Source organism: Anopheles gambiae, chromosome 3, assembly GCF_943734735.2.
Source record: "Anopheles gambiae chromosome 3, idAnoGambNW_F1_1, whole genome shotgun sequence".
Lineage (NCBI taxonomy): Eukaryota > Metazoa > Arthropoda > Insecta > Diptera > Culicidae > Anopheles > Anopheles gambiae.
The window spans coordinates 47,260,476-47,273,278 of record NC_064602.1 but is presented as its reverse complement, the minus strand read 5'-3'; the positions used below and the strand labels follow the sequence as shown (position 1 = coordinate 47,273,278).

Here is a 12,803-nt window from a genome sequence, read left to right as displayed (position 1 = left end):
TTTTTTTACATAGATTTTATAGATATTCAAATTTCCGATATTTTAAATCTCGAGATGTGAAAATAGTTGATGACTGCCTATTAGTAACTATATGTCAAGATTTGCAAAATTTAATGTCAGATTTATGCAAAATTTAGATTCTATATTTACCAACGAGCGATACATTGTTTGATCTTAACACAGTCAACCGTGATCAATATATCAGAGAATGTTATGCAACTGTGTTCAGAGACAGAAACGATGCCTGAACATTTATAAATATATGAATACTATAAATACAAACTATATGTGATAATATGCATAACAGAGTGAGAAAGCAGTATATTAAAAATGTTTAAGTACTCACCAATTATCGCTTGACAGCCTGTAAATGGATCTCCAGTAAATCCAGCATCACAACTGCAGCTTGGCGTATGTCGCGATACAGAACATTTTGCATTCAGACCACAAGATCCCGGACAAGGATCCTCACACTTTTGCCTGATGCATGCTTGGTTATCAGCACATTCTGTGCTTAAAATACACTCTGGCCTACAGCTTGGCGGTGCTCCTATATAACCTGGTAAACAGGAACATGCCTCTCGGTCGCCGATAACTTTACATTCAGCATTCGGTCCACATGGCGATGGTGTGCACAATGCTCTTGGAGCCTCTGTTGTTGAGGTAGTTACAATTTCTTTGTAACATCGAGTGAATGGATCACCGGTGAATCCAGGAGCACAGCTACATATTGGATTATGGTTGATGATGTTACAGTTGGCATTTTGTCCGCACGAACCGGGGCATGGATCTATGCACTTCAAATTAACGCAAGCCCGGTTGGCCTCACAGTCACTATTTTGCTGGCATTCTGGTCGACAGTTTGGTGGGCTACCAACCATATCTGGCTGACATTTACAAACAGCAACACCGTTTTGTATACGGCAAATGCTATTTGGACCGCATGTATACTTGTCACACACAGGTGATGCAGGTGTAACCGGATCTGCCATCCGTAGGTTGCACTGTACGAAAGGATCTCCGACTGTACCTTCGGGACAAATGCATGTTGGTACATGATTTTGAATTTCACACAATGCTTGTGCACCACAAACACCTGGACATGGATCGACACATTTATACTGTACACATGCTAGTTTGTCTGGACAATCAGCATTCACGTCACATTCACGACGACAACCCGAAAAGACATCATATGGATTGCCTTCATAGCCCGTTAAACAATAACATGCTCCAGCATTGTTCCGTTCGCGGCATTCAGCGTTAGGTCCACATGGTGAAGGAGTACAAGGTGTTAGCCTCTCTGTTGTAGCTGTATTGGAAAATATATTCAATAGATAATAAATAATTCATTAGTATTAGTAACGTTCATTAATTATTTGATTGTGAATGTAATACTTTGGAGTACTTACGCGGCAGAATGCGACTACATTGTTCTAGCGGATTTCCTTCGAAACCTTCGTCACATGTACAAACTGGCTTATGGTTGATGACTCGGCAAACTGCATTCAATCCACAACCAGCCGCGCAAGGATCCACGCATTTTTCGTTCTGACATGCCAAATTACTTGGACATTCGGCGTCCCTGGTGCACTCCGGTCGACAGTTCGGCGGTCGTCCAATATAGTTGGCGGCGCATGAACAGGCAGGCTGACTGCCAACAGTTCGACAGTTTGAATTAGGCCCGCATGGCGAAGGCACACAAGGATTTACAGGTGTAATGTCCTTCTGTTCTTCTTTCTTTGCGCACTGCACGAATGGATCTCCAGTAAACCCGGGAGGGCAGCTACATATTGGATTGTGATTAACAACTTGACACCGTGCCTCGGCACCACACGTTCCTGGACATGGATCTACACATTTCTTGTTTACGCAGGCGCGATCCTGACTACACTCCGAACTGACGACGCATTCCGGACGACACATCGGTGGCGTTCCAATGTAACCCGCCAAGCAGGAGCACACTGGATGTCCATTGATTTCTCGACATTGACTGTTCGGTCCGCACGGTGATGGTTGGCATCCAGGAGTCTTAGGACGCTCGGTTACAATCTCGGCCAAAGTACAGGTACTGGCCGGATCACCTGTGTATCCTTCTAAGCAGAAGCACACGGGACTGTGGTTTTGAACGACACATTCAGCATTCAATCCGCAAACACCTGGACACGGATCGCGGCATTTGTTGTTCATGCATGCCTTCGACTTTTCGCAGTCTGTGTTCTGTACACATTCCGGACGGCATCCTGTGTATGGGTCACCGAAATATTCTGGCATACAAGTACACGATCCGGCTCCATTTCTTTCTTTACATACTGCATTGGCACCGCACGGCGATGGATTGCATGGATTGACCGGTTCCACGTCACGTACTGGTGAGGTAAAATTAACAAAGAGAAAAATTATTATTTAATTCCTTGATGTTTTGCGAAAATCATAGTTGGTGGACGATCAAACGTGCATCCAACGAGTAAGTTTTTCGATGAATGTATTATTTGAGAAAAAAAAACATCTGCAAATGTTTTACAAGTGAATAATGCTTACTGGGAATAATTTCTGTACAGACAGAGAACGGATCTCCGGTAAATCCAGCCTCACACTCGCAGATCGGATTGTGTTTCACTACTGTACACCGTGCGTTAATACCACAAGATCCTACACAAGGGTTAGTACATCGTTCGTTTACACATGCCAACGTGGCTGGACATTCGGCATTGAGCATGCACTCTGGACGGCAGTTTGGCGCTCGGCCGATGTAGTTTGGCAAACAAGAACATGCAGGTGTCGACCCAATAGCTCGGCAGACGGAGTTTGGCCCACAAGGTGATGGAACGCATGGATCTACGGGATCTTGTACGACCGGAGCTTCTACAGCGCGGCCATTGGTTGAAGAGTAAGGCGATAAGAGTAGAGAGCAAGAAAGCGACAAAGCAAGATAAACAGATGAAAAGAGCGAAGAGCAAAAAAGCATTGGGAAAAGAAAGTTTGTACAGGAAAGAAAAGAACAGTTGTGCATGAAGTTGATTGGTACAATCACATCTATATCGTTCCAGAATGCTAGCATTCTGTCGATATGGTTCAGGATGCTTACTTTCAACTGGTACGCATCGAACAAACGGATCTCCGGTGAAGCCAAGTGAACAGCTACAGATTGGGTTATGATTAACCACTTGGCAACGTGCATTCTGGCCGCAAGTACCAGGACATGGATCGTTACACTTTTGGCCAATGCAAGCTTTATCAAGAGCGCACTCCGAGCTGACGATACATTCCGGTCGGCAGTTTGGTGGCGTTCCGATAAAACTGGCCTGGCACGTGCAAACGGCATGCCCATTCGATTCGCGGCAGATACTATTAGGACCACATGGAGACGGAGTGCATGGATTGATCGGTTCATTTTGTTCTAAAATAATGGCAAAATGGACAAAACATATGGATTTCAGTGGTAAGAAACACTGCAAGGAAATAAAAGCAACACCCTAACGAGTGAAAAGCTCAACGAATGGTCTTACTAGGTTGCTCTGGTGGACGACATTGCGTGAACGGATCACCGGTATAGCCTGGTCGGCAAGCACAACTTGGCGAGTGATTGACTACATAACATTCTGCGTCAATACCGCAAACACCCGGGCAAGGGTCAGCGCACTTATTATTCACGCATGCCCTCACACGTGGGCAGTCGCTGTTGGTAACACACTCCGGTCGACAGCCACTGTACGGATCGCCAAAGTAATCCGGCAGACATGTACATGATCCTGCACCGTTCCGTTCCTTGCATACCGCGTTCGATCCACAGGGCGAAGGGTTGCATGGGTTTCTAGATTCTTCGCGAACAGGTGTTACTACAAGAAGAAAGGTATATACATAGAAGATTGTTCCACACCATAAAAATAGATTGTACATGTTATAATACACATAAATACCATACACACACACACTCACACACACATAAACTCACTCACACAAATTAAAACTATTCTAAGCAACTAATGTTTACAATACATACATTTATGTACAGGCTCATAAGTATGTGATTTTTGCGATGGCTGATTCTGCTTGATATGTCTTGTGTATCTGGTACAGCTTCGCAAAAACCGCGAGCCATTTTTTTTGTTACATATACTCATGCAAACAATTTGTACATAGATATAGGGAGGGCATGAGAATCGTGAAAGTATAATTCAGTGTCCTGTCATATGAAGGTTTGTATTATGCTTTCACAATACTTCACACACAGTGCATGAAAAGAAGCAGTAGAAGATAGTAGGAAAGTGAAAAGAAATCTTACAAGGAATGACTGTACAGCCGGAGAAAGGATCTCCCGTATATCCGGTTTGGCAGGAGCAGGAAGGCGAATGTTCAATCACGCGACAAACAGCATAAGGGCCGCACGATCCCGGGCATGGGTCGGCGCACTTTTCATTGACGCAGGCAAGATTACCAGAGCATTCCGCATTGATCGTACATTCGGGCCGGCAGTTCGGAGCTCGACCAACATAGTTGGGCAAGCACGAGCAAGCCGGCACGTTTCCGACAGCTCGGCACTGTGAATTTGGTCCGCACGGCGATGGAAGGCAGGGGTTCGTAGGTTCAGCTTGAACCACTTGTTCTAGAAACGGAGCAGCGGATGGACGAAAGGACGAGCGAAAATTATTGACCGTGGCAAATTTGCGCATTTCGATGCGGTGTATAGCAAAAAAGGGGGAAAGCTTACTTTCTTCTGGCACACATCGTTCGAATGGATCGCCGGTAAAGCCGGAGGGACAGCTACAGATCGGATTGTGATTGATTACCGTACAACGAGCGTTAAAACCGCACGTACCAGGACACGGATCCAAGCACGACTGCTTGATACAAGCCTTATCCATTGCACATTCAGAGCTAACAGTACATTCTGGACGGCAAGCCGGTGGCGAACCAATGTAATTGGCCTGACACGAACAGACGGCATGTTCGTTCACATTGCGGCACTGGCTGTACGGGCCACAGGGCGACGGACGACATGGATCGATAGGAGTGTGTTCGATTTCTATAGTGCCGAAGAGGAGGGAGGAACAAATGATAGTGAACATTAAAGACCTTGGCTCTCTAGCAGCAAGTATACGAAAAAAACACCTACGTTTCGGTATCTCGCGACATGCTTGTGATGGGTTTCCAGTGTAGCCCGGCAGGCAAGAGCAAGAAGGCGAATGGTTCATGACGAAGCATTCCGCGTTCAGACCACACATGCCCGGGCACGGATCGACGCATTTGTTGTTCAAACATGCCCGAGTATTCGGACAGTCCGAGCTGAGCATACACTCAGGCCGGCACTCGTGATACGGATCACCGTAGTAATCCTTCACACAAGTGCAGGAACCTGCGTTGTTGCGTACATTACATTCCGCGTTTATGCCACACGGGGATGGATTGCAGGGATCTACTATTTCTGGTTCACGGTGTACTAGAGTTGCGTTAACGTTAGAATTCATCCCAAAAAGGAGAGAGAAAAAAATACAGTCAGAATGGTGGCCCTCACTCTAAGGTACGGGTTTTGCAAAGGTAATTCTTACTTATTACAGGGCTACACGAGGTATATGGATCGCCTTCGTATCCTTCAATGCAACGACAGTTGGGCTGATGGTTTTGGACTGTGCAGAGTGCATTCGAGCCACAAGATCCAGGACAAGGGTCACCACAGCGTTCATTGATGCACGCCTTCATCGGCGTACACTGAGAGTTGGAAGTACACTCGGGGCGACAGTTCGGTGCGCGTCCGATATAATTTGGCAGACAAGAACAGGCCGCCGTATGACCAACAGCCTTGCATTGAGAATTTGGTCCACAGGGAGACGGAATGCAAGGATCGGTAGGGGTTTCCTGTACGACAGGACGACCTGCGCGTTGAAAAAAAGCGTTCGATGGGAGAAAGGGAGTATTGTATTGATTCTGTGAAATACACGTAGCAACACGAGGTAAACAATTCTTACGTTCTTCCGGTATACACCGTACGAATGGATCTCCTGTAAAGCCAGCCTTGCAGCTGCAGATAGGATTGTGGTTCACTACTTGGCATCGTGCATTGAAACCGCATGTGCCTGGACAAGGATCCACACACTTGGTCTTAACGCATGATTTGTCTAGCGGACACTCCGAGCTGACCACACACTCTGGACGACAGTTGGGTGGTGAACCAATATAATTCTGCTTGCATGTGCATACGGCATGATTGTTCAGCACGCGACACACGCTGTTCGGGCCGCATGGTGACGGTTGACATGGTTGCACTACAGGCTCATCTCGAACTGCGCGAAGCATTCGAATAATGGTTTAAATGAGGGAAAAAATTACCAAAACGGTTAAAACGTGTTCCAAACACGGTTGTTTATGAAACAATTTTATGGTTGCGAACGATATCTTACTTTCCGGCTGAGGTCTACACTCCGTGAACGGGTTCCCTATAAATCCTGTCAAGCAAACGCAACTTGGAGCGTGATTCACAACATGACACTCGGCATTTACTCCGCACGTTCCTGGGCACGGATCTTGACATTTGTTATTTATACATGCTCGTGTTCTAGGACAGTCGCTGTTCATTACACACTCAGGGCGACACCCAACGTATGGATCGCCGAAATATTCCGGCGCACAAGTGCATGATCCCGCACCATTGCGCTCCTTGCAGATAGCATTTGCTCCGCATGGGCTCGGATTACATGGCATAGGAGTTTCTTGTTGTACGACTGTAAATCGAATGAAATAGGTGAGAGAGAATTTGTTAAAGTTAATGTTACAAAACCATTAAAAACTTGAAGCACAAGTTCTGTAATGGGCTTCATTTATCAAAGCTGCAAATGCATAATTGTTTTATTTGTTCTAATCTAATCGTTTGCCGTTTTGAGCAGTTGTTTTGCAATACTGCTAATACAGTGTGTTGTTATTTGTTACTTATTGTTGCTGTGTAACGACCATATTGTTTTGTTCAAACTTCCCTCGAATTAATTTGGAACAATATATTAGCTTGTGTTATATTTGCGAAAAAGAAAATCCTCCAATAAAGCTGCCAGTAGTGTGTAGTGATTGAACTTCTGTTAAAAGCCTCTGAATGAAGTTTCATCCAACGATAGTGTATACCAGTGTGCGCGTTTGAGTGTAGTGCAATTGAAGTGAAATTGTGTTGGGTTTTATCCGTATTGCCAATAAAAAAGTTAAATGTTAACTCCATAAGTAAGGAGCTTAAGCATATTCAATTTGTATGCATATTACATCAACTTTGATTAGCTTATTAAGCCTTTAAAGCAGTTGTTATTTTCATTTCAATTGAGCGCTGTTTGTGTCAAGCAAATTTGTATACTGCAGCTGTAGATGGCTTACTCGGAATAATGCTGCATCCAGCAAAAGGATCTCCACTGTAGCCTGGTGTGCAACTGCACAAAGGTTTGTGAGCTACTACAGCGCATTCGGTATTAACTCCACACGATCCAAGACAAGGATTGCGGCACTTTTCATTAATGCAAGCCAAATTCATGGGACATTCCGAGTCTACCGCACATTCGGGTCTACAGCTTGGCGGACGTCCCACGTAGTTGGGCAGACACGAGCACACAGCTCGATTGTTGTGTACTTTGCACACGGAGTTCACTCCACACGGTGACGGTTGACACGGATTCCTGTACTCTTCCTCCAATATCGGTTGTGCTGTATCGACCATAAGCACAGTGGTGAGGAGTTGGAGTTGAAGAAAACGGGAAAACAATGTTGAACAATCAGAAAATCGCATTCCACGAGGGAAGAAAGCAGCAATTGCACTAAGCGAAAAGCAACAGGGTTTAATGCTAGGCAAGTAGCTTGCGTGGTGGTCATTGGCAATATCTTACTTGGCTCCGGTGAGCACTGCACAAATGGATCACCGATAAATCCAGCGTTACAGCTGCAAATTGGATTGTGATTTACCACGCGGCATCGCGCGTTCATTCCGCACGTACCCGGGCACGGATCGATGCATCGTTGATTGATACAAGTTCTGTCGCGAGGGCACTCTGCGTTTATGAGACATTCTGGACGACAATTGGGTGGAACGCCTGAACAACTGATTTGGCATGAGCAAACCGGATGACCGTCCAGCACCCTACATATGCTGTACGGACCACATGGAGATGGTGAACAGGGGTCTATCGGATGACGGGCAGGGAGATCTAATATTACAGATGAAAGAAGGTGCGAAACCATACCGGTTCGTGCAAAAGATGGAAGAGAAGAATACGAGACAGGAGGTGTGTATAATACACGTTAGTACAAATGGTTCCATTTACCGAGAGAGAAAGAGAGAGAGAGAGTGATAGGACAGGTTCTACGGAACGTATCTTACTTTCTACCACGATAGGACGGCAAGCCTGTGATGGATTGCCCGTATAACCAGGACTACAGCTACAGTACGGCGAATGGTTATGTACACGACATTCACTGTTAAGCCCGCACGTGCCAAGGCATGGGTCAATGCAGCGCATGTTGACGCATGCCTTGGTAGACGGACATTCCGAACTTTGAACACATTCCGGTCGGCAGTTGACGTATGGATCACCGAAATAATTGGGCATGCATTTACAAGAACCAGCACCGTTTCGATCCTTGCAGATCGCGTTCGAACCGCAAGGGGACGGATTGCATGGGTCAATTATTTCGTCCCGTTTAATAGCTACGAAAAATGTATAACATTAGGTCATCGTTTAGGAACAGTAACATTGAATTATTCGTTTGGTTTGTTAATGGACAGTAATCGATCAATCGATCAGTCCTGGCGTGGATATTCGCATTAGATTGTGATTTTTTGACGAATATCTGGTATAAAAGCCTGATATAAGGGAGATAAGAGAATAACGACTTACCGACTGGATTGCAACCACTGTACGGATCCCCTTCGAACCCATCAACACAATAACACTCGGGTCGATGGTTACGGGTGCTGCACTGCGCATTGTATCCACAGGAGCCCACACAGGGATCGCGGCACTTCTGATTGAAGCACGCTCGATTCGACGGACAGTCTTGATCTGTTTCGCACTCCGGTCTGCAGTTCGGCGGTGTTCCGAGCATACCAGCAGCACACGTACACACTGCACGATTGTCAATCTCACGGCATTCCGAGTACGCGCCACACGGGCTTGGCTGACATGGATGCACTGGTTCCGCCGGTTTCGGATAACACTGCTCGAACGGATTACCAATCATGTCACGCTGACAACTGCAAAATGGTTTGTGATTGATCACTTGGCATTGCGCGTTTATACCGCACAGCCCAGGGCACGGATCGGCACACTTCAGATTAATACAGCTGCGGTCGTGCGGACATTCCTCACTGCTTGAGCATTCCGGCCTGCAAGCTGGCGGTGTTCCGCGGTATCCCTCCGGACAGGAACATGTTGGTCGGCCTCCTACTACTCGACATACGCTGTTCGATGGACAGGACGCACACGGATCTTTCGGTGCCACTGGTGGTGGTACTTCTCGACGACAGCCACGGAACGGATCACCCACGTATCCCCGACTGCATTCGCACACCGGTATGTGATTGGCCACGGTACAGTCCGCATTCGTACCGCACACGCCCGGGCACGGATCGCGGCAGTGTTGATTGACGCACGCCGTGTGGCTGGGACAGTCCGAGTTCAGTACGCACTCCGGTCGACATCCCGTATTGTACGGATCTCCCAGGTACGGCGTGATGCAGGTACACTTGGCGGCGCCATTGTGCTCACTACATACCGCATTTTCTGCACACGGGTTCGGATAGCACACATCCTTTGGTGTGTCCTTCGGCACTGCGGAACATCCAATGAAAGCATCTCCTTCAAATCCAGCACGGCAGCTACAGAACGCAGAATGTGCCACGATGTGACAGTCAGCATTAGCGCCACACGCGTTAGCGCACGGATTTTGACACTTCTCGTTAATGCAAGCTTTGTCCTGGGGACATTCGGAGCTTAGTACACACTCCGGGCGGCAGGCCGGCGGAGAACCGATAAAGTTCGGCTGACACGAACACACCGGCCTTCGGCCGCGTACCTGACAAATTGAGTTCGGTCCGCAGGGCGATGGATCGCAGGGATTCTTCTGCTCCACTGGTGGTTCGTTTTGTCGTGCTTCGCAGATCACAAACGGATCTCCCTGCTGGTTGGCTCCACAGCTGCAGATCGGATTGTGATTCAACACTTCGCAGCGTGCACCGACGCCGCACGTACCCGGACATGGGTCGGCACACTTTAGATTGATGCACGCCTTGTTCTGCGGACACTCTGCATTGATCATACATTCGGCCTGGCAGGCGGGCGGCACTCCACGATACCCCGGTAAGCACGAGCAAATGGCGTACCCATCAGGTGTAGTACGGCATTTACTGTTCGGTCCGCAGGGGTTCGGGTCGCACGGTGTATTGTCCGGAGGAAGGTACGTTCGTTCCGTGCATGCAACCAGCGCATCACCGGTGTGGGTGGGCGGACAGAAGCAAATCGGTAAATGATTAACCACTTTGCACTGCGCGCTCACACCGCACGCATCTACGCACGGATCGACGCAGCGTGAATTTACGCACGCCTTACTGATCGGACAATCCGTGTTAACAACGCATTCTGGTCGGCAGCCTATCAAAGGATCTCCGTAGTAGTTCTTTTTACATACGCAAGCCAAGACGCCATTCTGCTGTTTGCATTGCGTGTTTGCTCCACAACGGATACTAGCGCACGTTTCCCGTGGACTCTCCTGTGGCTTACACTGTTCGTAAGGGTTTCCATACATCTCCGGCGGACAGTAGCATACTGGTCGGTGACGCTCGACGGTGCACAGTGCGTTGTATCCACACGATCCCGGGCAGGGATCTCGACATTCCGACTGCAGGCATGCCATATTGAACGGACAATCCGTGTTCAGCACACACTGAGGTCGGCATCTGGGATTATGTATTGCATCCGGAGCTACGCACGGATCGCACAGAGCGACATCGTTACCATATATTGAACAAACCTCTCCCGGACCGCACGGATCCGACGAGCACGGTTGTCTGGTCATGTTGCGATCCTCCGGTATCGGCACGCACTGCACGAACGCATCGCCCGTATATCCCGAAGGACACTTACACATCGGTGTGTGATAATTAACACTACATTCCGCGTTCACGCCGCACACCGTACCCAATGCACACGGCGATACACACTTATGGTTGACGCAAGACTTGTCCGGTGTGCAGTCAGAATTGATGTCACACTCAGGCTTGCAACCTTTACGCGGATCTCCGTGGTAGTTCGTTAGGCACTTGCACACTGGCCGTTTGTTCCTCACGCTACAACGAGCATTGGTACCGCACGGGCTGGGGTTGCAAGCATCGCGAGGCCGTTCATCTAAGCTGTAGCACTGTACGGCAGGATTGCCTGTTAAACCAGCGTCACAGAAGCACACTGGATGATGTTTCTCGACACGACAATGCGCTCCCGCGCCACACGATCCCGGACACGGATCAGCACATCGCAGTCCGATGCAAGCCTTGTCCGCAGCACACTGATCATCGCTCAAGCATTCAAACGCATGGCATCCCGTTGTCGTCGGATCGCCGCTCAGCCCTGGTGGGCATCGGCATCCCGGTGCCCCATCTACCAGCAGCACACACTCGGCTCCCGGACCGCAGGGATTCGGTTCGCATACAGACCGTGGCTGCTCAACGCATCCTCCATACGGATCACCGATAAAGTTTGGCTTGCAGTAACACTGCTCCCTGCCTTCTGCCACATAGCAATCCGCATTCGCACCGCATGGTCCCGGTTGACACAGCTCCGGTGTCATAACTGGCTCGAGGCAGCTACGGTAGGGATTGCCTATCATCGAATCTGGACAGTAGCATACGGGATTGCGCGTTGCGTCGCAGATCGCTCCAAAGCCGCAGGGATTCGGATCGCACGGGCTTGACGGTTCCACACAGCCACGGATCGTGTTGGGACTTTCAATGTACCCTGGCACACATGTGCATTTTGCATACCCATTGCTCAGTATTGTGCACTGAGTGTTGGGCCCGCACGGTGACGGGACACACGGGTTTTGTGGCAACGTACATGGCGTTTGGGGTGGATTTCCTTCAAACTCGGGCAGGCAGAAGCATGTTGGTTTACCGTTGATTTTGCGACATCCCGAGTTGGGTCCGCATGGATTTGGTGTGCACTCATTTCCTTCAGGAACTGGTAAAAAAGAATTGATTTCATTTGGTAAGTTAATGCCAACGCAAGAGTGTGTTCACTGGCGAACAATTTGCCTAAATATACTTACTGCAATTCTTGAATGGATTTCCAGTTAATCCGCGCGGACAGAAACACACCGGGCTGCCATTGTCGATTTCACACATTGCATTGATTCCGCATGGGTTTGGTTCACACGGATTGCTTGGCGGATTGCATCCAGTACGCGCATTACCACCGTATCCCGGTGGGCAACGGCACACGGCTTTATGCCGTTTCACATCGCACATAGCATTCGGTCCACACTGGCAAGGTGATGAGCAGCGGCCCTGGATACAAGCTTCATTGTCGTTGCACTGCCGATCCGAGAGACACCCTTGGTGCTGTGTACACTCAATGTAAGCATTACCAACGTACCCTGCCCGACAGCGGCAATCAATTCCATGATTCACTGCAAAACACTCTGCATTGTCGCCGCAAGAGTCGGCTTGGCAAGGATTGATGCAGATGCGATTCAACCGATCGCAAAGCTTATCGGGCGGACAATCTTCGTTGTACTGGCACACTGAACCTACAGTCGTTACTGAAAAGTTAACTTATGCTAATAAGTAT

General features: G+C 48.3%; 1 protein-coding gene across 23 annotated transcripts in view; it reads right to left on the bottom strand.

Annotated features, from left to right (window-relative positions):
- LOC1279452 (uncharacterized) overlaps positions 1 to 12,803 on the bottom strand; it is a 138,913-nt gene that overhangs the window by 34,491 nt on the left and 91,619 nt on the right. For 19 of the 23 annotated variants that reach the window (XM_061660894.1, XM_061660895.1, XM_061660896.1 and 16 more), the window contains 16 exons: positions 12,283 to 12,774; positions 8,862 to 12,194; positions 8,345 to 8,671; positions 7,854 to 8,171; positions 7,351 to 7,674; positions 6,399 to 6,719; positions 5,967 to 6,281; positions 5,550 to 5,873; positions 5,117 to 5,440; positions 4,712 to 5,026; positions 4,286 to 4,606; positions 3,510 to 3,839; positions 3,089 to 3,400; positions 2,542 to 2,865; positions 1,413 to 2,369; positions 347 to 1,312 (listed from right to left, as the gene is read on the bottom strand). In XM_061660894.1, coding sequence (XP_061516878.1) covers positions 347 to 1,312; positions 1,413 to 2,369; positions 2,542 to 2,865; positions 3,089 to 3,400; positions 3,510 to 3,839; positions 4,286 to 4,606; positions 4,712 to 5,026; positions 5,117 to 5,440; positions 5,550 to 5,873; positions 5,967 to 6,281; positions 6,399 to 6,719; positions 7,351 to 7,674; positions 7,854 to 8,171; positions 8,345 to 8,671; positions 8,862 to 12,194; positions 12,283 to 12,774 — 9,603 coding nt within the window. The remainder of the gene's footprint in view (positions 1 to 346; positions 1,313 to 1,412; positions 2,370 to 2,541; positions 2,866 to 3,088; positions 3,401 to 3,509; positions 3,840 to 4,285; positions 4,607 to 4,711; positions 5,027 to 5,116; positions 5,441 to 5,549; positions 5,874 to 5,966; positions 6,282 to 6,398; positions 6,720 to 7,350; positions 7,675 to 7,853; positions 8,172 to 8,344; positions 8,672 to 8,861; positions 12,195 to 12,282; positions 12,775 to 12,803) is intronic. The other 4 variants (XM_061660905.1, XM_061660906.1, XM_061660910.1 and 1 more) reach the window with 4 other exon arrangements.